The sequence below is a fragment of the Oryzias latipes genome, chromosome 11, assembly GCF_002234675.1.
Source record: "Oryzias latipes chromosome 11, ASM223467v1".
NCBI lineage: Eukaryota > Metazoa > Chordata > Actinopteri > Beloniformes > Adrianichthyidae > Oryzias > Oryzias latipes.
The window spans coordinates 9,469,740-9,495,743 of NC_019869.2; the positions used below are offsets into that span (position 1 = coordinate 9,469,740).

Sequence of the window (26,004 nt, forward strand, 5' to 3'; positions counted from 1 at the left end):
ACCTGCGCCCATTTATTTTGGTCTTGTGAATTCACATACAAATTTTGGAAAAACTTTAACAAATTTATCTCCAACTCTATTTTTGCTGTTTTACAACTTTATTATAAAAACATACTATTTGGTTTTCATAGCTTTGATGTCAAAGATCGAGATGCTTTCTTTTGCATAAACATGTTATTATTTATGGCTAAATTCCAAATTCACAAAAGCAAATTTTCTAATAAAAAAACTGATTTCTTTGTGTTCAAACTGGAACTGCAGCAATATTTAAACTTGATTTCAGCTTCAAAAAATACAAAAGCTCACAAAACAATTAACATTTGTAAATCTTTTGGAATGATAACATAAGTTTACTCTCGCATTTTCTCTTTTTATTTTATCTATTTTTTTTTCTATATTTACTTTTTTTATTTTTTGTATGTGTTGCTAATATTTAGAATCTTTCTAAGAATGTAACATGTTTAGTCTGTATTCAGAAGTGTAATTATTTTTAATTTTTCATTTGGTGGTTCTGTATGTTGCAATTGTTCAATAAAAAAAAAAGAAATTGCCGTTTCCACAAATCATTTTGAAATCGCTCCACGAGGGATTTAACAATGGGCTTTTATTGTGTTATATTATAAACTTATGTATGTACAAAGGTAAGTATTTAATAAAGGAAAAAAACAAATGATATAAAAATAAAGCCAACTATTTGTTTAAATGTCATGGTTAGTCTAAAGCGAAGTGGTTATATCATAAATCGTTATCAATATAAAGTCTTTACAGTTCTTTCCTTAAAAAAACGTCTAACATTTTTCTTTAATTAATTTACTTGATTAATTGCATTTGATGTATTGATTTTTATATAGCAGGACCATTCGACTGTCAAAAACTGCAGCTGACATGGACAACCAGACTTGATTGCAGTAACTGTTCGTTTGCTGACGGCAGCTCGAATTTGATTGAACAATGCGTCCAGGAGGCGTGGCTATTGATGACGATCTGTGTACTGATTGGCTTAAAACTCTGTCACTCCACGTAGATCGTGTCCCATTGATTAGTGGAGAAAGTAGTGAAGATGGAAGGAGGCGACAATGCTGAAAAGAAGAAATGTATGTATTAGCAGGGTGATATCAATTTGTTCACCTCTTCGGACCAGCAGAGGACTTTGATACCAGGAACCTGGCAGATAGCATGAAAGTAAGTAAAGAGGAAGTTGGTTCACTTAGCGCTTTAGCTGCGCTAGCTAACTAGCTAATCTGGATGCAGCCGCGGCGACAGCTCGGTCCGTAACAGCAAGCGCATGACGGCGGAAGATAGATTTACACATTTTGGCTAATATCCATGAGGAAAAAACGCCAACTGAACAACCGGAGTTGTTCATAGTTTTTTTTAAGTAACACTTTTGTTAATGAGGAGTTTAACATTCCTGTAGAGAACCTGTGTGTACTCGGTAGGTAGCAATTTAGGTCCTTATTTTGATTTATTTCCAAATAAATCTATTTAATATTGATTTTAAAAAGAGCAGAAAAGTTGTCATTAATATCCGCTTGTTTTAATTTTTGCTACAGATATCCACAATCCAGATAAGAGACTTTGTACCCACTGTCTGTGGGTGTGTTTTGATGAGATATTTGTGATGATTTAATGCTGAGAGTATGCACATGTGAGAGGAAGTGAAACGACTACAAGCTAGTTCCGAAACGGTTTCAATCATTCGTTTTAAAAGTTGTGATAAGATTAGACTTTTCTTCCCTCTAATCTGCTAGTTTGGGGTTTTCTAAAGCGACCTGTGAAAAGATTGACCTCCCAAAGCTTGGTTTAAATGGGATTCCAGAGAAACCCATTCAATGATGATGCTTTTCCACCTCGAAGCCCCTTCTTCCTAAAACCGCTTCATTTGTTTGGCACTACTGTACTTCAGTGCTGAGGCATCTTAAAGATTTCTGGGGATGCTCATTCATCTGCAATGATTTAATCAAAGTAAAAATAAATAAATAAAAGCAGTAAGATTGGCTTATTCTTTTATTATTGAAGACATTTCCCTTTTTTATCCAGCAGGCTGGATCCATCCTGAAAACATTAAGGCAAAGTATTAAAAATACAATAAGAACATTAAGCAAGGGATAAAAATTCAAAATCAATGAATAAATAAAACCAAACACAAAATTATGGTTACTTTGCTAAAGTAAAAGTTATGCAGGACCCCCCCCCCCCAACTATTTGTTAGGGGGGCATTTATATAACAAGTCTTATCACTGTTATTATCATTTCATTGGCTTTTATTATCTGAAGGTACCCCCTATGGTAACAACAACTGCTTTCATTTTTTAAGAAGACAAGGCAATCTTTAGGAGACAATATGTTTTCTTAGGTCTTAGACCAAAAGAAAAACCCAAACATATATACTTAACCTCTTAAGACATGTGCTGATTATGTGAGCTAACCTCCTAAACAAGTGTTCACAGGGCTTCACTTCAGCAGAATTTACCATTGTGGTAACACAACCCAAAATGTGATGTTCATGCATGTGGGCGCCTGGTCTTAGAGGTTAAATAACATCAATCCAAGTAGGAAATAAGCCTGCAATAAATGAGGGAAACTCGCGATATTTGGTGATCAATATTGATCACTATTATTACTTGCGATATATGAACAAATAGGAAAACAACCAAAAACATAATTTCCATTTCACTGCAGTTCAATTTAAATAAGAGTCAGCATACAAGTGTAAATAAAACTAGTCTACATGGGAGGCGAGCGTCTAACATCAAAGGGCTTCATCTGATTGGTCGATTGCATAAAGGGATTTATTTTATGCGTTGAATGATTCAAGCTGCCATAAGATCGTTTTAGCACATTTGAAGTAACCATTTGCTGCAGTTTTGCCGTCTTTTGTGATTATGCATATTGCCTATGATATCGTGATAACGATAAATTTGCAATTTATTGTGCAGACCTAGTAGGAAATGTAATTGTTCTCCAAACAAATGTAGATGGAATCATTATCTACATTATTTTCTGGCTGTTTTTGACCAGATAGCCCTGACGCTCACAGAGCTTAGGGGCTCGTAGCCTATTTTTTAAAATGAATGGATCAACATCTCAATGCAGTTTAACACGATTGTTTTGTTTTTAAATTTCTTTTCACAAAGGTGCGTTTTATATTTTAAAGAACATTATCATGCAAATAGCTTCACAGAACATATTTAAAACACTTCTTTCTTTCTGTATTCAAAGTCACATTGCATGCCAAACATATTATCAGGTATTTTTCCGTGACGAGCAATCGCAGATTAAAGAGAGCGGAGGAAATCAAAAAGTTTTGAGAAGCAAATTTTAAAAGGAGTCCCCCTCAGGCGCATATTAAGGAAGACGGGGAACTGAAAAGGATGAAATGCATCTCTCACTTATCGGTATAAGGGAGAGTAGATTTTCTGAAAGACTTTTACTTTGTCCATTCTTAGCATCCCCACCACCAAAACCCACCAACTCTCATCTCTGTCGCTGCAGGCAGTTTTCTGTTTGTGAGAAGAAAAGAAGAGACGAACATGCTATCCATCCACATTTTTCTGGTGTACCTTCAACCTGCTTTTGTGTAGTACTTAAAGGGGGGAAAATAGTTGTATGGGACAGCATGAACTCAGGGCAAGAGGATCTAAATAAAGATGTCAGTAAACAACGTGACAAAGGAGTGTTATAAATTGTTAATCGAGGGCAAAGAAGATTCTTTAGGTGGTTAAAAAGGACACCTATGTGGGTCAGATGTTTAGGTCATAAATCTTTGGTATAATCGCTCAGATTCTTTTTTTATTTAGCTGTAAGGTTGGAAAGATTTGGCAGTCAAGCCTCCATCATCGGAAACATGTTTAAAAAACTCAGTTTTCACTGGAATGGGTCTTTAAGTCATCTGTGAATTCAAGAGGGGGTTTGTTTGACTTTTTTAAGCCGTCTCATTATAAGCTGTATTGTCACTGTCACCAGAACCTGGGGCTCGATGCAGCTGCACCCTGCACCACAGGAAAAAGCAGCCGAGGCAGCTCGGCCACTAGCAAAACCAACCACTTCATCTCTCTGTTTTTTATCTTCCCTTCCCCACTTTTAAGCCTTTATTCTTATTGGTCCTTTCACTTCCTTAGTTAAAAAAAGGTTCCTAAAAAGTGCAAAAGGAAATGAGATAATCAGCAGGGACGGGAAGGCCTGCAATTCATTCTCACTCGGCTTTTCTTCAGTTCTCTAATAACCAACTTTTAGAGGTATGTCATTCCAAATTTATGATGCCTATTAGGGAGTTTTGTTTTTTGTTTTTTGTTCAGGTGCAGGAGTTTAAGTACTTGGGGTCAACAGTTCAGTGTGATGGGGAGTGTGGAAAAGAGGTGAAGAGGCGAGTGCAGGCAGGTTGGAGCGGTTGGAGGAAAGTGTCAGGAGTGTTGTGTGACAGAAGAGTGTCAGCAAGACTCAAAGGAAAGGTGTACAAGACAGTGGTGAGACCAGCTCTGCTCTATGGGTTAGAGACGGTAGCAGTGAGACCGAGACAAGAGGCTGAGATGGAGGTAGCGGAGATGAAGATGTTGAGGTTCTCCTTAGGAGTGACCAGGTTAGACAGGATAAGGAACGAGTACATCAGAGGGACGGCTCATGTTGCTTGTGTTAGGGACAAAGTCAGAGAAGCCAGACTGAGATGGTTTGGACATGTTCAGAGGAGGGATAGTGGATATATTGGTAGAAGGATGTTGGAGATGGAGCTGCCTGGCAGGAGGGCGAGAGGACGGCCAAAGAGGAGATACATGGATGTCTTAACAGAGGACATGAAGTTGGCTAATGTTAGGGTAGAAGATGTCCATGATAGAGTGAGGTGGAAAAGGATGATTCGCTGTGGCGACCCCTGATGGGAAAAGCCGAAAGAGAAAGAAGAGGGAGTTTTGTTTTTTTATGTTTCCACGATGCAGGTAGGGGGGGAGGATCTGCTTTTCTGTGATTGCTACAAGTGACTCCCCGTCAGGAACTCGCCAAGGATTAGAAATTCAAGACAGACTTGTTTGTGATGGGAGAGGTCTGTAGAAGGAGGAGTCAGATGTAAGCTCATTTAGACGGGATATCCAGCATGTATGTGTGTCAGAGTTTAAGACCTCGCTGTGGGTTCACGGGGAAGAAGCTGTCAGCATCACAGAAACTGGTTTGGCCAAACCTAGAGACTGAGTCAACACTTGTAAACACAGACTTGTGCAATGGGTGGCACAATTCTATCACTCCTTTCTCTACTTGGCACATAGTTTTTGCATTAGTAAAACAAAACCGTTGAATGACAAAAATACATCTTAAGAGACTGAAATGGGTCTGAAGAAAGGAGGTGTTCTCTTTCATTCATTTTGGAGATTGCCTGGAACTGACTGAACAGTAATTAACTCTGTTTTTATTCACCTCTCTGTCTCAGTCCTTTTGGGACGTTACAAAACCCTCACACTTCCACATTTGCCAGATAGACCTATGAAATGTCATCTCAGTCTCCTGCAACAGCTTACACTCAAAGTTCACCTCGTGTAATTCTCTTTATTGCTCTTTAAAATTCAGTTGTGAAGTGGGTTTTGCTTCGTTTCAACTATATAGAGAAGTGTAAATGTAGAGGATTCATAAAAATATTCTTGAGGGAGCTAGATTGCAATTGATTTCAGACACCTCGACAAGAAACCTGAAGCTTTTCTCTATTCTTCTTCCTCGTCTGTCATCTTCAGAGCTCGTCTTTTTCTAGTCCGCCTGTCTCCATCTCCCCGGCGTTTTTCTAGATAAATGTATGGATGTATTTGTGAGTTGTTGCGTGTGCTTATGAAGCCTTTTGAGCCACTTGTCTTTAGCACTTCCCATCCTGATCTATTAGCCAGTCAGTGTAGTTGAGCTACAAGGAAGAAATGTACTGACTGCTCCGTGATCTGAACAAATGTGTTGCCACGCTGTTGGTTCCTCTCATAATCTGTCAATCCTATAATCTACTGCAGATTCATGAAACGGGATCTAAATCAGACAAGCTTGCGGCTGCTAATGTAATTGTGTTCTAAATGGAAGTGGGTATTTTTTGCACTGCTTTTTTCTTTTGCTTTGTGTCACAATAGCTGAGAAATTGTAGTGTTATTTTCTTTTAGTAAAGCTATTACATATGTCCACAGTTTCAAATGTGTTTCTAAGTGTGTAACATTAAAACCACAAACGACCACTGCACTTTGTCGATGGATTTCCTCCTGGGTACGTGTTTCAGACTGCTTACTCATTGGATAACTGTTTATTAGAAATTTTCAGTGACGCAGCGTTGATGTAAACAAACCCGGCTAAAGTTTGAGATTTAAAAGTCACTACATCAGTACATTCTATTGACTGTATATGAGAACTGGACTGAGCGAGTGTTATGTCACCCATAAAAACTATCAGCTCCAACCAAATGAAGTCAAATTCAGTCGCCTTTTTAATTTAATTTTTGGCTATACGGATGTTGCCATGTTAATACCAGACGTCCTTAGTAAGCAGCAATCGGTCCAACATTTGTTGCGTACGTTTGACGTGGGGGCCACCAAGAACCACACACTTTTATTGAGGCATCTGATTGGTCAGTTTAATACAGAAATAATATCACGAAAAAAAAAAGTTATGATTTTGGGTTCTTGGAGCCAGCAGTTACTTCCTGTTTGGAATTGTGTGTGTGTGTGTGTTGGGGGGGGCAATTATTTCCAGTTCTTATATACAGTCAATGGTTCAAATCCTTTACAGGACGAAGTTAAAGTTCTTTTTCGTTAAAATTTTACTTTTGTTATATATTTTACAAAAGGACTTCTAAAGCTACAGTTAACTAAGCATTCTGTAATTTTGTAATTCTCTAATAGCCTTCCCTGCTGTCTTTTCATTCATTGTTTCTCATTTTTATAGCAGCCTTACCGTTTTTGTTTTTAGCCACAAATGTTTGTGGGATGAAGGTCTTACTCTTTTGTTCTAGACAAGCCTTTTGCGTGTTTTTAATTTAATACAGTTATTACTGATTAGATACCACAGTGGCAGCACTGTTGGGTTCAAAGCAACTAGTGGGAGGAAAGGCTTTCCTTTCAGTAGACTGATTCATCCTCTCACTAATCACTGCCTTCTGTCTCCAAAGTAACTCTTCGCTAAAAGCATTAGCTGTTTTCTGCTCACCTGTCTGCGTGATGGAAGGGAACAAAAAGGCTACTACCACGCACTCATTTCTCTAAATGGAAAGGATTTTGCTTTTTAGTCGTCCTTGTTTCACGAGTCACTCACTCCCCTCCCCCCTTTGCCATTCCTGCCATTGGTACAGTCCATAAATAGACTGTTGCTGCTACAGAAGGTACTAAATAGCAGAATCGTCTATAGGAAGCATGTAAATGGACAAATTGAAACATCCAGAGATACGAGAGCTTTAGGAAAGGAAACAAAGTATTTTAGCAATGAACCAAAGAGCAAAAACAGAAAGTGGGAAATCTATATTCAACTTTTTATTATTCATATAGAGTAATTAATGGAAAAAATACTATAAAACCTTGTATTCGTGTTGGTGTTTAGTTAGCTAAACCCATTTCCAGAACATAGTTTTATATAAATAAACTAAACAGAAAAGTCGCATGATGCCTTTGGTCATAGAAGTCTGAGGACTTTCTTTTTCTCAGCGTATTTTATCAGCAGACATACCAAACATGGACTTCATTTCTGCACTTAGATGTCAAATGTGGCTGTGCCCGCAGCTGAATGTGACATCGGGATGACATGCCCTAGTGGAAAAACAAAACAAAAAAAACTTCATTTATGGTATTTATCAAAAAGTAAAATTAAACTAGAAAAGATGAAGAAAAAAATGTTTTTGGAAGTAGGGGATCCTCTAAATCCTAGTTTTGCAAGTATGGAGTAAAGTGTAACATATTTGGTGTAGATTTGGGGATGCACCACTTGGTCCCAATTTGGTTTAGACCTTGAATTCTTTTGGGGTCACAGTTCTGTTTTGGTCCAATAAATGATTTATGTATTTGAAAACCTCAAAAAAAAAACAAAAAAAAAAACTAAAATTTCAGAAAAATTCTTTTTCGATTAGCTAATTGGGCAACAATAAAACAAAACCTTCCAGTTGACTTGTACTAACCCTGGTGTCATGTAATGAAAGGCTAAATAATAAATCCTTACACACGTGCATGCCACTTTCAGGTTAAACATTCTGGTATGCAGTAGCACCCATTCACATGATTCGCTTCAGTGATTTCACGTATGGTTCAGTTTTAAACCCAAAAACTTGCATGTTCACTCGGCTCATCGTCAGCGAAAATCGCCTGGGTGTGAACACAAAAAACGTGGCGAAAAACGCTGGCGAATAACGCCTGGCAATATTCGTCCCGGTGTACGGGGCTTTGGAGTAGATGAATTGCCGTGGTGCTACTTATTTAAACTTTCATATTAACTTTGCCAATTCTGCCACTCGGTGTGAGCAGCATAGTAACATGAATTAATATTATGCAACTAGCTCAGGGGTCGGCAACCCATGGCTCCGGAGCCACATGTTGCTCTATCATCCATCTGTTGTGGCTCCCTGTGACTTTGGAAAATAATGAGTATTTTATAATAATTAAATTTTATTTCAGTTTGTTCATTTTTCATGGCATTTCAAAGCCGCTGATGGCTCCGTACGAAGCGCGAGCCATGTAAAAAAACAGCTTCGTAATGAGCTCGCATTTATCAGGCGAGAACTGCAGAGCTGATAGCAGGGAGAGGCACGTGGGGCGGCTTCAATAAACACTCCGATCTTCTGCCGGGAACTTGACATGCCGCGGGGCAGAGACCAACTCCCTGATGACAGACTGAGAGTTTGCGCCAGCGTTGCCAGAGTCACAGTTTTCCAGCCGAAAAGTCATCTGAAAACCGCCAGACTCAGCCAAAAACAGCCCAACACAGCTTTTGTTGATGTTTTTTTTTTTGTACTTGACTGATAAAATAAAAGATTTTACTAAATAAAAGATAGTTCAGACTAATAATAAAATGTGTACAATATTGAATATTTCTTCAGCGGGCCGCCTTCTTCCATTCATTTGCTTAACCCGCTCTATCCCCGCTATAACCTGCGTCCGGCTCTTTCATCCTTGTGCGGCGCTGGAGCGCCCTGACTATCGTATTTTGCGCTCTCTGTGTAGGACACACTGAGGAGCGCGGGGGAACCAAATCTCAGCTGCAGAGGATGTGAACAGGTGAACAGGTAGAGAGGAAAAGCAGGTAAAGTGGCAGAGGAGGGGCTTTGGCTTCAAACTCTGTCAGAGAGATGCAAACACGGGCGTCAGATTCAGACGCAGCTTTCCCTGCAGGAGTTGAAGCAGAGACTTTCCCTGGGATGATTTTATGAACTCAAACATGGAAACATGATTACCAAGTAGAACTCTTCAAAGTAATAAACCTGATCTCTCCACATTGTCAGTGTCTACCATGCATGAACACATCTTCTTCACACATTGATAAACACATTGCTCCATGCAGCGATCAGACCAGAACCAGTAGCTCCTCCCACACGCGGCCACGGTATCATCCTTTAAAGAACATAATGTGCATTTGCAGCGGTGTATGCTTCAGACGATGTCCGATTGGCCAATCTACATGTCAATGAAGTCCCGTACTTCTCAGTGAGGACTTTGGTGGATTTTAAAGAAGTACTTTTTTTTCTTTTTATCTTTTCTGGCCCGCGATCTACACTCATGTCCTTGAAGATCGACGTAATGAGCACCCTTGATATAATATATACATGCATAATATATATAATGATGTCAAAACGGTTTGTGGCTCCGGGTGCTTTCTTTTTTCTTAGGGGCGGCCCCAAATGGCTCTTTGAGTAAAAAAGGTTGCCGACCCCTGAACTAGCTCAATGAACCACTGTACTGCATTTTAAAACTAATGAATCCTAGCTGGTATTAAAATTCATATGCAGATTTGTGCCCACATATCCCTCAAATTTTGGAATTCAGCTGATAATTTCTTGCATTTCCTCACTTTTTATGCTGATGTATGTGAGAATGAGAAATGTATCTGACAGAATCATTGACTGTATAAGAGAAATGGACTTAGGCTACGTTCACACCACAGGCTGAAACGACCCAATTCCGATTTTTATTTATTATTTTTTTCCCCTATGCGACCTGTATCTGAGATTTTCATGACAGTCTGAACGATACAGATCCAATCTTTACAAATGCAACCCAGGCCACTTGGGTATGTGGTCCTGAATCCGATACGTATTCGATCTTTTCAAATGCGACCTCCGTCTGAGGGGTGACAGCTCTTTTCAGGCCAAACTCCAGGGCTCTTATCGCAACTGGGCGGTTTTTAAAGAAAATTTCCCGGTTAATGGCCGAGCGTGTTGTTGAACCTTTTTTTTCCCCTCTGACCGTTGTCAGAAGCACGGGGGACCAAAGGCGGATCCTCCTTCGGGGTTCACTTCCCCGTTCGGACCCTCAGAATCAAATCAAATTAAAGTTTATTTGTATAGCACCTTTAAAACCCAAGGCATTCAAAGTGCTTTACAAGATGAAATTCAAAAACAAAGGACGAGACAAACACATATGTAATTAATTAAAAACCGGCACAATGCCAACCACACACGCACGCACACGCACACACACATTCACTGTGATAAAAGACAAAGGATGCAATGTAAAAAACCTGGCTTTGTACTGAGGTTGAGGAAATGAAGTTTTGGGGACATGTCCACATCAGTGACACCCCACCCAGGTTCACAGAGTCCACTACCACAGGACCCCCCCAGATCTAGACAAAGAACCAGATCCCATTGCATTGACCCGCTCACTGAGAAAGGTCAATCACCAATGTGATTCTCCAGAGCGAGTTAATAAAGAGTCCATAGCATTTATTCTGGGGGGAGCCTTCTTTTATTATCGTTCTCCTTCCTCCCTAACACACAACATGAATGCGGCCCCCTCATTCCCTACCTCGCTGGACACGCTCTCTCCTGTCTCTTACACAGACGCGGCCCCAGCACATACACATCCCCATTCCACAACAGTGGGTACAGACGATCCCGGCTCCAATGCCTTCTTTAAATGAGAAGATTGTAATTGTGCTGGCTCCTTTGTGAAAATGAATCTAATAATGCAAAATGAGCTCCGCTGTTGACAACACTGTTGTTGACATCCATTGTTAACATTAGCTACTTCCGCAAACAACAGTGACGTCGTTCACCGTTGAGTACTATTCTCCGCATGCGGGTCACTTCTGGGTCATTTTACGGTCACACACAAAAGTTTGCAATTAATTGGAAATGTGAACAGCCTTGCAAAAATATCGGATTTTTAAAAAAAATCGGAATTGAGCATTAAGCCCTGCAGTGCGAACGTAGCCTAAGTGTCTGAGACAATCTACTTTTCTGATTGGTCAGTTTTTATTTTGAATAACTTGCACTACAGGAAAAAAATATGAAAAAAATTATAGAGTAGCAAGATCATGTTAAAAAAAGATAGCAGAACAAGAATGGTTATTCTGACAAATACAACGGCTGAGTAACGGATGTTAACTTCTCTGTAGAAGTCTATGGGATTTTAGCCTACTGGAACCAGCGGGTACTTCCTGTTTGAAACGCCAGTTAGAAAGGTTACTCAGTCCAGTTCTCATATACAGACGATGATCAGAATAAACATTCAGAAAGGTGTATCTTACTGTGTCTAACTGAAGTTAGTTTGTTTTTGTCAGTTTTTCCTCATTCAAAACGTGCTGCCTGTTCAGCCTGAATGTGTTTTTTTCTCCTCTGGAGTACTTGATGTCACTCAGGGCTGTCTGTGTGGGTGAGTTCTATACAAGTCGAGAAGGTGTTTACTGCAGAGATGTGTGTCTGAAGAGAAATGAGTCCCACTGCTGGAAACCCAGGAAGAGGATAGAAGCGTGCATCTTTGACGTGTTGCAACCTAGCGTGTACAGGGTCACTGTTTGTCACGATTGCTACTCTTCTTCCTATTTTTGTAAGAACACATTTTTAAAATTTCACTAATAAGTAAAACTTGCCTAATCTGAAGTCATTCTCTTTGTGCTTAGATTTAGACCTAAACCGAATTCTTCTCCTACCCCTACGGCTTCTACCCTTCCCTGACATTTAGTCCTCCAAACGCCCCTACAAATGGAGGGGTAGGAAGAAACCGCTGGGGTAAGGGAGGAATTGGGATTCAATCTTAGTCTATTTATCTGCACACTTAAAACCCATGAAAATCCATGTAATAACGCAGTTCTTTTTGCAGGTAGTTGTGGCTGCATTGCAAATGAAGGAACATGTTGGCGATGGACCAAGGAGTGGTGGAGGAATGGTTGTCAGAATTTAAGGTAAGCTTTCTCATGTGTTGTTTTTTTATGCAAAATCAGTAGAATCAAGCAAGTGCCTGTTCTGCTTTGTATTCTGTACATCCACCATTGCTCCATATGAACAGCTAATATTCTCTGAGTGCTTTACTCCCACTCAAACACGAACACTGTTTGTGTCCTTTATTCTATTTATTAACCTCTTTTGTAAATGTGTTTGCGGACTCTTTTGTTGACCTCAGATAAAAAAAAGCTTTGTCAGATAAACAGTGTTTATGCTTCTCCTTCTAAATGCAAAAAAAAAAAAAACAATTCGAATACGGGGGAAACAAAAAGTGTGATCAATGCAATGACCTTTTGATTGGAAGCTTGATCAGATAATGATCAGATTAGGTGATTGATTAAAAATAACAAGATGTATCAAATCTATTTTGGATACTAATTCATGAATTGATTAGAAAATAAATAAGAAAATGATGTCATCTTACTGAGAATACAATTGCTCACAAAAAAGCAGTGGCTGGACAAATTTGGTGGCCCACCAATTTGCTTTTTAAAAGATATGTTTTTTGAAAGTTTTTTTCTTTTCTTTAATAAAACTTTAAAAATATCTTTTTTTTGGACTTATCAACAGCCTGTTTTTTCTTTCTTTTGTTTTTTCTCCAGACTCTCCCTGACAGTGCCATCTCCACCTATGCTGTCTCACTGAAGGACAAAGGCGCCCTGGTCCCAGCTCTCTACAAAGTTATACGGGAAAACTACAGTGATGTACGTCCTTCTGTTGTCCTTCAGTGTCCAGTGTGTGAAAGTAGCTGAAAACTACTGTCTACATGCGGGTTCTCGATCCATTTGAAGTCATTTTTCCATGTCTCACAAGCAATGGTAGAAAAGAAAGTTTGATTTTAAATCTGTAGGTTTATTTTCTCCCAAAACATTAATGGAATACCAGAATAAAAAAAAAAAAAACATCTACTACTAAAAAACATGGCAACCTGTTTACTGACAGCTATTTTTACCTTTTTGTGCCCCTTTTTTTTGGTTTTGTTAGTTTGTACCTGTAAACCAAATCTGCATCAACTGCAGCTCCCGATGGAGCACAGAGTCACGCTTTCAGAGATTCTGCTTACATGAGCTCATGGATTTTTGTGAGCTGCTTTTATGATTTGAAGACATCCCCATGTTGAGCTTGTCATTTCCTGCTGTTGTATTTTTAGCCAGCTTAGCCCTAAAGAGGAATAAAAGCATTACTGACAGACAGACAGGGTGGAAAATTATATTTTAAGCAATCAGCCCCGAGAATGTCTGAGCAGATATTTAGAAGAAACGCGTCTTAACCAGCTTTTCACTTCTGGGTTGACATGACTGTTAATTTGACTCAAGGCCATCCACGCTCATTTGCATGAATGTATATATATTTTCATTGAAGTTGTCATTTTTTTTGTTGTGTAATAGAGAAGAAAACATTTTAAATATAACTTATTTTAGAAAATAAATACTTGTATTTGTTGTTTCTTAAAATAGTTTTACACATTTGAGTCACACTTAATTTAGTAAACGATCAATTATGTTTTGAATGACAAAAAAAACATTTATAAGTTGTGTGTACAACTATAAAAGTCATATCAGTGCTTTACTATTAATATTACTTTTACACTTGAAGCTCATTTTATATTTGAAATTATGATCATTTGGCACCATCCACAGTTTGAGCTGTAGTTTGATCTGACTTGACTGGTTGTCTTTTTTTTTTTTTGCATTATTATTTGTCTCCTTTCATTTTCTGACCTCCCCCAGCTGCTGGAGCCGGTTTGTCACCAGTTGTTTGAGTTTTACCGGAGCGGTGTGCCGCAGCTGCAACGTTTCACGCTGCAATTCCTGCCAGAACTCCTGTGGAGCTTCCTGTCCGTCAGTGCTGCCAGGGACCCCCACACCTCCGGCTGCATCGAGGCCCTTCTGCTGGGCATTTACAACCTGGTAGGGGGTCTATAGGAAAGCATCGACTGATGACTATAATTAAAATGTGTCCTTCATTCAGACTGTAATTGAAAAGAATGCTTTTGTGGCCATTTTGGTACAGTTGTGCATTTTGGTGTGAGCTGAGCCTTTAACTGTGCAGCTTATTTCTAGGATTTGCGTCATAACTTTTCTTGTCAGAAATCTTGAGGCTGTTTGTGAAGAAGTAAAAATGAAAGCAGCTAGCAGCGTTGTGTGGCCCCACAGACAGACAGACAGACACCACCCGCCTTTGACCCGGCCTCACTGGCTGAGCGGCTGCTACATGCGCCTGCTTCTCTCCTTCGTCCAGCCACCCTTGTCGGAGCTGTGTGTGACAAATTGATGGAAAAAAAAACATTCTTTTCTAAATGGCAGTTTTCTGCTGGTTTAATTTCCATAGCAAGCGTTATATTTTTTTAGTTGCCTGGGGGTGATGACCAGATAGATGTATGTCATTTTTTTAAGAATCAGCAAATGTAAACTTTTTTTTTAGGTTTTTGTTGACTACACTCCTTAACTGTTTGCATTGTATGTTGAATCATTTCGTTCAGCTATGAGCTGAAGATTCATATGCTCGTTTTTTCAAAATATTCAGATAAGAAGGTTGGGAAACCCACCTATGCGAGCTCACCACGCTGGCGTTCAAAATCGACAAACTAATTCTAAAAATATATATACATATAAAATAATTCCAGCATTTTTCCCCCATTAGCTTCCCAATGATGCTCAAGGAGCTTGGAGGCGATAGATGGAAATCCCTATTGGGGACGTTTACATCTGTAGAATGCATCACAGGTGATGATATTTGGAAAATTCGAGATGGTGGCCTCTTCTCAAGGTTAAAGGTCAAAGAAACGATGGTTGTGGTAGTAGACGTAACCTGGCAGCTCGTATGTCAAGTGTCATAATGACGGCTCAAACAAAAGTTCTATTTTGCTGTGCAAGAATCGCAGAATTTCACACTTTGCCGCAAAATGGCAGCCAAGCTTTGGTCCTGTGGCCATCCCATAATAATTTCAAAACTTTTCGTTTTTAGTAGTGGATTTTGAACGTTTTCTGAGATTTTTGCTCCGTGTATTTATTTATTTATTTGGGGTTTTCAAATGGTCTCTCCCGCTGCAATGTTATCTTTTTTTTTTTTCTTTTCTTGTGGGAGGGGTGATGCTTACTATGCCCATGCGTGCGAGTTTTTTGCTATAAATGCGCCGTAAAAACAATCTGGATCTTTCAGTCCAGGACTGCTGCAGGGACAGAATTAGAAACAGTGAAGTCACCTTTAAAAATGACCATAATCTCCTCACAGAGACGCGCCACTCCAAGTCATTGCCAAAATGTGCTTTTTTTCTTTTTCATTTTCATTTGCTCTTAATATTCTATCAGCAAAGTGGGGCGTGTCTCCTAGCTTCCTCTCTGAATACCAGAATAGGTCAGTCTGCTGTCACTCAGCATCCCGGCTGCTTCCTATTAATCTGTTTGACATTAACATGCACACAGGGGGCATGAAAACCCTGGGGTTTGTGTCTTTGTGCGTCCACACAAACGAATGAACGCAACAGGGGGGCGAGGAGGCGAGGTTCACACACAAACATGACCCATGCTTGAAGAGTAAAGATTGTTGTTTGGGTCACAGCGGGAGAAAAAACAAACACATTTTTGCTCTTTTCACAGGAAATAGTTGATAAAGATGGTCAAAGTAAAATCCTGTCCTTCACAGTCCCATCTCTCTCCAAACCCTCAGTGTATCATGAGGTGAGTGAGTATCCAAACTGGAAAAAGTCAATTCCTTTAGCCGCTTCACTGTCTTAAATCTGATGTTCCCTCTGATCAGCCTTCAGCCATTGGCTCCATAGCTCTCACAGAGGGAGCTTTAGCCAATCACGGACAAAGCAGGGTGGTGTACAGCGGGCCGCACCTCCAGAGAGAAACCTTTAACGCACAGAACAGGTAATGTGAGCTCCAGTGGTGCCTGGCAGTTGAGCAATTAAAATTTAAGCACCAATTTTTACCACTGTAATATCTGCAAATTCTCTATTATATATAAAAAAAATGTAAATTTGTGCCACAAACCTTTTCTAAACCGTAGATGTAAGCTTCCCTAAGTAGGTTTATGGTTGTGCGTGTGCTGTGGGGATCACGTGTTTAGATGGTGTCATGGTGAATCATTTTCTGTTGCGATGTCGTGAAGGCCCGCAGCTTTTCTTCTGCATCTCTAAAGTTAAAATGCAGAATTCTTATTTTAGTGCAACTTAGGAGAGATGGAGGTCATCTTTCCTCGGTTTGATTTCCTACTTCAATTTTCTTTTTACTGTGACTTTTTTATTTATTTTTGTTGTTGTTGTAAATGGTTGTTTTCTGTCTCTTTCTAATGGTTTGTGTTCGTTGAGGTTTGAGGTGCTGACCTTCCTGCTGCTGTGCTACAATGCTGCTCTCAGCTACATGACAACCACCTCCCTGCAGTCCCTCTGCCAGCTCAGCTCCAGGTAAGAGATGCACAACCACTCATCTCACTTTGGCACTAAACTGGATGAATGTTTTTTACACTGTTGTCAGAATTAATGAGGCTACTTCCACGTGTACAAATACATGGCAGTGTGTAAGCACTTCCTCATCTGCTCCCTTCCAATGTACTGAGGCGCCATTCTTTGACGCTGCAGCTGCAAAAACTGAGCTTAAAAAAAGTCATTTTCCTGCTCTGTTCATGTTTGTACTTGAATAGAAAATGTAAATTGCTTTTAGAGTTCTGTTCTGATCATCTTTTAATCTATTTTTAAAGCAGCTTTTAACTATGATGATAGCGTTTTAAGGCGAAACCCAAAAAACCTGTGTTGATTTCTAGGACATAGTTTCTGCAGAGCGGCAGGAGTTGACCAAAAATTGACCCCTGAGTTGTGTGCGGGTCTGTTCATTCACCTTTTATGTGATCTCCCAGTAGTTTACAGCCCCTCACAACCCCAACCTAACCTGTTTTTTAAACTGCATTTTATTTTTATCTGCTCCTGATTCACAACAATTTGAATAAAGAAATACTCTGAACTGCAGTTTTCTTAATATATGTCCGGCATTAAAAAAAGCTACAAGAACATGTTAAAAACCCAATGTAGCTTGTCAAAAGTGGGTACCAATGGAATTGTGTTATAACACATAAGGAATGTTGATGGATGCTTTGATTTTTTCAGTCGTTCTATTGTTTTTCACCACCTTAGGGTGTGCATATGTGGTTACCCACGGCAACAGATGCGGCGCTACAAAGGCATCAGCACACGACTGACTGTCACGTCAGAGTTCCTGGTCCAGCTCATCACAGGAATCCATTATGCCTTGTGAGACCACATGCTTATTACACTTGCAATCAGATAGAGCGACTGCAGCCCGTCTGTCTCACTGCATGCTCTCTGAGAACGTGCAGTGTCTTTTTTGTTACAGGTTTCTTTCTGTTGCTCTCTTATAATTTAAGGATTTCATAGTTGTACAGTATTTCTGTAAAATACTGTAAAAATGTAATAGTTTGGCAGTGTTTCTTTTGATTTAATTTGATATAAATGATAAATTATATATATTCCCTAAGAAAATCAATGATCTTGTTGTGTTCAAGCATCCCTTACATTTTAGAATTTGTATTTATTAAGAAATGCACACAAACTCTATGAAATACAGGAGGAAATGTTGATAAATATAGTAAACTGCTTGCATTTCTTGTATTGCAGAACTAGCTTTGTCAGTGTAACTGTCCTAAAGTCTGACGTAATGATCCAACTTCTCTTATTTTTGAGCATCTTTGTGTGTTTCTTCATATAGATGCAATGGTGAGGTTGAAGTGGGATCTAAAGCTCTGGATGATGTTCTCTATCGAGCCCAGCTGGAGTTGTTCCCTGAAGCGCTTTTGGTGGGTGCAACATTTATTTTTATTTTAATATGTTTCCTGCTAAACATCACGTCTTCTCTTCCTTTCTGTTTTTGGATCAGTGTAGGAAACGGCATGTGATTGAAGTGCACATGCTGACCTTTGCTCTTGAATCATGCCCAGCACAGCGCGCCGCATTGTGTCGCTCTGTGCGTATCGGCAACTGTTAGCCCAGGGTAATCCCTCTAGATTATTTACATGCTTTCCTCTCTGCTCGCTTAAACTGTAATCCTTAAGACCCGTGGAGTGGAGGATTGAAGCTCGTAAATTCACTTTACTCGTGCCAAAGTCAAGGTGTGCTGCTCCAACACAATCAAAGTACTCAGTATTTGAACTTTAACTAGGGTGAAGACATTTTTTTATTATAATCTTCTTAAATGCACATAGATAAACTCAATCTAAGGCTTTTTGTAGCATTTCTGGCAAAGCAGCAGGTGGCTTTTATCTTAATGTAACTTGATGACGCGCTCCTCATGAGATCCATGTTGCAAAATTGGACAAAAGATGTTTTGTGACCCCAATGTCGTAATAACGGTTGCGTGATTTAATGTGTCACATGAGAATTTGCAGCAAGATCGCCTCGTTATGTAAACCGATGAGAAACACAAAAGCCGTTTGTGTTTGGACCGCACCCCTTTCCTGTCGAACGTGTTGCCGCTGTGCTGTCTGATATTCATCTGCAAATCAGGTGATAATGGCTTAGTTACAGATGAATAATTTGCGTAACACCTCCCCCCCCCCTCCAAAACAAAATAACTTTCTGTGTTTGGATGATGGGATGTAAGGACTAGATCCACTGAATCTGCAGATGATGGGAGTTTGGGACACGTTTAAATGTCTTAGGTAGACATTATCTCTGAGTTTAGCTGTAAAATAAGTTTATCTGTAAAATTCCACCTCTTCTTTGTATTTGCAGGTGTTCATTAGTCACATGCGTCTGTACAGGGGTTTGGTCTGAGCAGGTGCTGCAGGTTTTTTGGCTTGTCCAGGTCTGTGGAGCCTCGTAGAGAGGAGCGGCTGCATCTTAAATTACCGCTCTGATCTTCTTTTGATCTATTTTTAAAGTGGCCTTTTTAGTTATGATTACGTTTTTAACCAAAATTTAAAAAAAAAACTGTCGTTCTCTATGCGTCTATGCAGGAGGAGCCTGTGGCCCGCCTAGTGTAATTTCAACATCACAAATACGGTTTTTATTAAGCAACATTTTTTTCTGCCCCGATTCGCAACGATTTGAGTAAAGAATTTATTTAAAGAATGCAATTTTAAGCTTACCGGTAATTATTCTTTCTACATGTCCTCCATGATCAGGAAAATTCTACAAGAACATGTTAGAAACACCAAAAACAGTATTTTTATCGGAGCAGGTCTTTAAGGAGAGCGCAGGTGTGTCTTGCAGTCCCCTTGGCTACCTCAAGGGATGGCATTAAAATGGGACGTACCACTAAGGTACATGTGTTGAGTGTATCATTAAGTATTCATAAGGCTAATAAGTCGCACGCACGTGCAACGAATAAGTGATGCTGTCGTATGGTGTCCTCACACCACGTCTTCCACCTCTCAATGACCTGTCGCCTGCAGCATGCCCGTAGAAAAATGTCCATGAACATTTTCGCTCTACGGGCTCACCAACCTTGATATTTTGTATGGGACATCTGCGTACAGGTTTTCCCATTTTCTTGCCCGCAGACAGCACACCTGTAAGGGCAGTTGTGACTTCGGATACAGGTGTGGGTTTACTGCAGCTATGTACGTTTTTTGCTGTACAACTTTGTAAAATAATGAATCGGTAATGTTCCTGCTGGGCCTTTTTCCTGTGAAGGTGGGTAATGCCATCAAGTCATCGCTGCACGGAGCAGCTCTGAAGAGCAACAACAAGGAGGGCACAAGGAGCATCCAGGTGGAGATCACCCCCACCTCCTCTAGGATCTCCCGCAATGCTGTCACTTCCCTCTCTATACGAGGGCACCGCTGGAAGAGACACGGTGAGATGCACAGGCTGGAATAAAGCAGTGAGGAGGAGGAACCGAAACTCAATTCTGAGAAACGACATCCAAAAAAAAAAAAAAAAGAAAAAGGGTAGAATACGTCAATTTTTTTCTCATTTTTCTGCCCGTCTTTGTGTGTTTGCTTTGATTATTAGTTTCAGTTGAGGCATAGACTAATGGCAGTAGAGCAGCTTTCTTTCCTTCCATTGTTATAAAGTCAGGTAAATTACAGCCTTCAGCTAGTCTAATGTGTGGGTTTCAATCCCAGCATGCACCGTTGACTCCTTTTGGGCAGTGACCATGCCAGCAGCTTGGCTGTGGGGGCAGCTGTGATGAAGGGAATGGGGCCTGTGGTGATTGGTCTACCACTTGCTGCAAGGACTTTGGTCATCACCATCATCATTGTCGTGATCATTTAGCGTGTAGTCTGTTATGTTTTGATCAAAAATATCTTTTTCTGTCATTACATTTATTATTTACTTGTTTTTCTTGTGTTTGTGTGGTTGTGTGTGCCTGTGCACATGACCGTTTTTTTGTTTGTGCGTGCATGAAATGTGTGTTCATCTGTGTACGTGTGTGTGTGTGTATTGTCCCACCACCTTCCCATGCTCCCCGTCACCAGAGTCCCCAGAGGTGAGTGTAGAAAGTGATGCGTCCATAGGGGGCGTGGCTATCCCCGAGATCAGTGTGACTGGCGTAGGTGGCGACCGAATGGCCAATGGAGACTCCCTGCGGCCACGCCCCGACGGCCGCACCCATACGGACGGTGACACGGGCGCCTCCCCAGAGGTCAGCCTGGACCCTCGCAGTCATGACTCCGGCAGCACTCGGAGTCAGGAGGTCAGGAGGCAGAAGAGTTTGAGACGAATGGTGGAGAATGAGAGTTCTGGGTTGGCCTCCACAGGGAGGAGCCAGCACTGAGGTGCTGCCCCCCTCCTCCTCCCCGCCCCTGGGGTAACCTAGGTAACCATGTGTGGAGGGTGTGATCTGAAAGCTGCATGGCGATTTCCTCCCTTTACCATTTCCACTGGGCTATACCACCCTGTCTTTGCCTATTCACACACTTATCCACTCATCTGTCTTTCCATGGTCATTCAGCCGTTTGCTCTCCTTGCGGCTGAAGCTTCCGCGTTAAGATCAGCTTCTGACATTCCCTCAGGCCAAATGATTGCATTTTCTGTTCTCGCGCTATTTGATAACCGATCAATAACCTCATGAAATGCTTCAGCAGCCTGTGGCTGAGTCTTCAGTAGTAATTGGTGGTTTTGGTTCATTTATATCGATCCAACAGGAAAGGATATTAAGCCAGTTAGATGATACTTCTCTCCTTCTTGTTTCTAAAAATAAGCCAACGTCCAATTTTACATTCTGGATATTTTCTTGGTATTTTAGGAAACTAAAAAAAATTAGGTTTCATTAATTGGTTTTGGTTCATTTTTACACCTCAATACATTGCACCTTGGTTGCCTGTGGAAACAGATTATCAGATTCTGACTGTATAAGAGAACTGGACCGAGTAACCCCTCCCCTCTGGTGTTCCAAACAGGAAGTACCCGCTGGTTCCAAGAAGCCAAAATCTTATAGACTTCTGTAGAGAAACAAACAGCTATTACTCTGTCATTCTATCAGTCAGAATAAGCTTTCTTGCTTTTTTTTTTTTTTAATAAATACTTTTTTTTCATTTCAAGTTATTTAAGTTCTAAACTGACCAATCAGATGCCACAATTAAAGTATGTCGTCCCACGTCGAACATTTGATTGACAGATTTCTTGTAGCCAGCTTTCAAGTGGAAGGGGTGCAGACTTCCAACAAGCTCACTCCTGATTGGTGAAAAAGGTTGCCATAGAAATTCTGACTTGGACCAATTTGAACCAATCACTGGTTACTGATGACGTCTGGCTCCAACATAGCAGAGTCTGTATCGCAAAAATGTTGACTGAATCATTCGCTTTGAGCTGGAACTATCATATATTTGGAGGAGAAGTTGCGTTTTTTTTGGCCAGGGGTGGGATCTGTACTCAGGTGTGACTGTGTTTTTGTTTTTTTAAGTGTGAAAAAAACAAGCAGCTCATGTTTATTATTTTCCCACCACTCATTTAAAGTGATTTAGAGAGTTGTTAGCATGTTTCTTATGCTATGGTGATCTCAGCATTTGTTTAGAAGGTGTGCTAAGAAACACTTATTCTGGGTTTCATGAAGCTAAATAAGGTTAGGTTAGTGACGGGTATATTCAGTTTGTTAGCATGAGAAGCACTTTTTATAAATAAAGTTTGATTCGATTTGATATATTCTGTTCTGCTTTGCCATTCAAGATGTTGTTCTTGGTCCCGTATTTTGGTAAATACATTTGTGACTCCAACCTTAGTGCAACTAGCTTTTTTGGCGGTTTTTTTATTTTTTTTACATCTGCAAATTTTACTCCAGAGAGGCTTATAGTCCAAACAATTGCAGTAAGCCATGCTCTATGGATGACATCACACTCACTCGGTCCAGTTCTCCAATGCAGTCAGTGAGTGACTGGAAGCTGAGGAAGGATACGAAGGTCTTTGGTTTAAGTCTAGACGATTACGTCGACACTGCTCATCTGTTTGGCATGAGATGAGAATGAGAGGACCTTCCTATCTGTCAATCAGCTGCCAGCCAGAGCTGTGTTCCTGTGATAGCATCAGATCAGATGGATTTTTGTGAAGACGGCTCCTCGCGTAGGTGTGGTTCTTGTTATGAAGGCAATAGAGAAATATGTCTGTATTTAGAACACATGAAGTAACCAGTCTAGAGTGTGACGGTTCGTGCCAGCCTTTTCTGCCTTCTCTCTTCCTTTGTGGTCTTTCCCAGAATTCTCCTCTTGCGCCGGTTCCTGTGTTTTTTTTTCCCCTGTTGGGCAACAACATGCTGTACTCTGTCACTAAATTACTCACAGCTCTGCTTGATATCCTAATGTGTGATGGATTGCAACTTGTGCTGCCTTGTCAAGTGGCCAGATATCCCATTGGTCTAACTTAACAATGTGACAGCGCCACCTGCTGGATAGTTAAACCTCCTTTGGCATCCAGATTCAAGTGCAACAAAAATGTTACAATTGAATTGCTCTTTACAAAAATGTTTGTTTTTCTCTGTGGAATCTGGATTAGCAAAGAAAACTGGATGCCAGACGAGGTTGTTTGATGCTTTAATTCATCTTTTTCATGCGAGTCCCTTCCTGTCTCCCTCTGTTTTCCTCCCAGATGCAGTGGATCTGGGTTCCCCGGATGAGCTGATGGATATCTCTGAGGTGGATGAAGGCGATTGGCCCGTTGGGCTGGGCTCTGACATGACCCCGCCCACCATCACCATCAGCAACAGCGTCACGACATTAAACCTCGGCATAAAGGCCATTAAGAAGTGTCGGCTCGGCGGGCGCAGCAGCAAAGACAAGGAAGCGGGGCCTCTAACAGCCGTCCGGGCCGCCAGCGAGAGCGCAGAGCTGTCTGTCAAGCGCCTGACACTCACTTCCAGCCAGTCTGTCCCGAAGGCCGGGGCTCTGACCAGCCTGACCCGCACTGCCAGCGCCGTTTTCTCCCGCTCTTTTGAGCAGGTCAACAGTGGCAACGGCCCCGCCGGCAACCACGTGGCTTCAGAGGCTGGCCGCTATTCCTGCAGCCTGCAGGAGGATGGGATGGGGTACTTGAGTCCCATGCCAAACCACACCCAGCGCTCCCCGAGCATTAGCATTCACCTTGGCTCTGACCTTTGAACCCTTTAGCACTCCTGACTGTATGGACCCCTATCTCTGATTCTGTGACCCCGTGACCCCGTATCTGTGATCTGGAACTTCAAGCCATGCCAATTCTGGACCACAAAATTGTGAAGCCTTTCCTTTCCCGCCGTTTGTCCCTTCTAAAATATTTTCGGTATTTTTCCGTGTCTGTGCTGTAAACCGGCTCTAAACTTCGTTCAAACACTCATGGCCGCCTCTGCTTTTCTTGTCTGCAGTCTTTTGTGAGCTTGACAGACGCCGGTCGTCAAAAAAATATCTATATATACAAAAAAACGACGCCTTCAGTTCCACTGGATTTAGTCAGAGTTGCCGCACGACTGAACGGTTGTGAATGAATGCACTGAAAACAAACGCATCACTAGCATTGGGAAATAAATCTTCTGGAGTTTGTTGCTCTGCATGGCTTCTCTGTACATCCATCCTGGTGTTGCCCTGTTGTTTAGGGGCAGCTGTAACGGTATCTGTGCACAACTGAATGTGTGTGTGTGTGTTTGGAGATGAGTGTGTGTGTATATATTGTGCATTTGTGTAACTGTTTTTAAAAACAAGGCTGCTGATTGGTTGATTGATACAGTGAACACGGTATGATACTGTTTGAAGGAAATGTTTCTACTACTTTTTTATTCATGGTAAATACCTTCTCATAGCAATACAACTACCCTTCTAATATTTTTTTTGTCTGATTTTTGCTTTTGATTTGTTTTTTTTTTAAAAGTAAAGTCCAAATTCTTCCTAAAAAAACACACTTTGTGCAATATCAAGCATAAAAGTGAATAAAAGGTTCTTTTTGTTTACAATCAGACAGTATTCTTGTCAAAATGGAGAAGCAATACTTACCTAGCCTGCTCTCAAAGCACCTTTGTTAATTGCTGTCTATTTGCTGATTTAAATACATTCACTTTTCAAATGACACCTGATTTTAGAATATTTTGGGGAATTATAAATTTGTATAATTAGCAAAGTATTGAATTTTGCACAAGGGAAAAGCAAAATGTTATTTTTCTCCTCATGGTATTTTAATAAAAACAGATTGCAAATTGTATTTTTCTGGGGAAAAATGTCTTGATGCTCCAAACAAATTTAGTTTTTTTGCACCCTGAGCAGCATGGAATAAAACTGTCCTAATTTTTTCTGTAGGTTAAAAAATGTGATGCCTTAAGGTTTTTTTTTTTTTTTTTTTAAGAATCGTTGAGTGTTCAGTGCTGGGAACATCACATCAGGGGCAACGAGGCATCTTTTCTGTCTTTGAATCAACTCTCCCTTTCAAATGTCTCTGTGTCCTCTTTCGTTTAATTTTGTCATTTCGCTGAGATGCAACGATCAAAAAGTGAAAAAATAACTGAAAGTATCTGCTCCCACTGATGTTCTAAATCCAGCAGCGATGCTGCGTCATCCTGAGGCATACTTGTGTCATGTCGTGTGCTGTAGCTGTTGTGTCCATAGCTTTGGTGGAACGATACCTATGTTTCTATGTATGTGGGTTTACAGTAAAAATTGTAAGCTATTGTACATCTTACTGTTAAAGGTGGTTATATTGGCCTTTATATGTTTAAAACAAAAGTAATTCTCTGCTGCAACTTATGGGGAATAAAGTGTTTCTATATTTCACGCTCGTTCATGTGTCTTTTGTGTCAAACGTTTTAAAATAAAATGTTCATGCATCAATCAAGTGCACGATTTTACTGAACAGTTCTATTAAAGAACTACTCTGATGAAACTTGTTTTTAACTTTTTTTCTGAAGACTAATGGCATAAAGAAAATTAAGCTTAAAATTGCATTCCTGAGTACTTCTGTATATATCTTTTATCTATCTTTAGCAAAGTTTTATTCTCATTTTTGATGCTTTTCCTTCTTGAATTATTTACTTACAGTGAAAATGTTCAAAAAATAAAATGTGAATACACATAAGAAATTAGAAAATAAGTAAAGAGCCTCTTTGTACTTTTTATTTTGTAATGTTTAAGATCAACAAACAAAACTGATGGAAAAAAGGGGGGAGGATGGTGATTCAGAAAAAAGCAACATTGAGTAGTTTAGAAGACAAAATGGGTTTGTCCTC

At 40.3% G+C, this 26,004-nt stretch overlaps 1 protein-coding gene across 4 annotated transcripts; it reads left to right on the forward strand.

Moving 5' to 3' along the window:
• Nucleotides 1-1,020: 1,020 nt before the first annotated feature.
• fam126a (family with sequence similarity 126 member A) lies at nucleotides 1,021-25,552 on the forward strand. Of its 4 annotated transcripts, none has more exons than XM_011480810.3 (12): nucleotides 1,021-1,182; nucleotides 12,249-12,330; nucleotides 12,973-13,074; nucleotides 14,101-14,280; nucleotides 15,970-16,050; nucleotides 16,130-16,245; nucleotides 16,686-16,781; nucleotides 17,505-17,621; nucleotides 18,097-18,184; nucleotides 20,022-20,184; nucleotides 20,810-21,150; nucleotides 23,412-23,596. In XM_011480810.3, the coding sequence occupies exons 2-11, from the start codon at nucleotides 12,280-12,282 to the stop codon at nucleotides 21,106-21,108; spliced, it is 1,293 nt and encodes a 430-aa protein (XP_011479112.1). In that variant the 5' UTR covers nucleotides 1,021-1,182; nucleotides 12,249-12,279; the 3' UTR covers nucleotides 21,109-21,150; nucleotides 23,412-23,596. The 4 variants fall into 4 exon arrangements, with proteins under 4 accessions (XP_011479112.1, XP_023815557.1, XP_023815556.1 ...); XM_023959789.1 differs by lacking the exon at nucleotides 20,810-21,150 and adding an exon at nucleotides 12,049-12,157 and having other exon boundaries at nucleotides 1,022-1,182; nucleotides 23,412-25,552; XM_023959788.1 differs by lacking the exon at nucleotides 20,810-21,150 and having other exon boundaries at nucleotides 1,022-1,182; nucleotides 23,412-25,552.
• Nucleotides 25,553-26,004: the final 452 nt, after the last annotated feature.

Coding starts and splice junctions, on each gene's coding strand:
- fam126a (XM_023959789.1), top strand. CDS start 12,280: ATGTTGGCGATGGACCAAGGAGTGGTGGAGGAATGGTTGTCAGAATTT. Junction 16,051..16,129: donor AACCCTCAGTGTATCATGAG/GTGAGTGAGTAT, acceptor CCCTCTGATCAG/CCTTCAGCCATTGGCTCCAT. Junction 16,246..16,685: donor ACCTTTAACGCACAGAACAG/GTAATGTGAGCT, acceptor GTGTTCGTTGAG/GTTTGAGGTGCTGACCTTCC.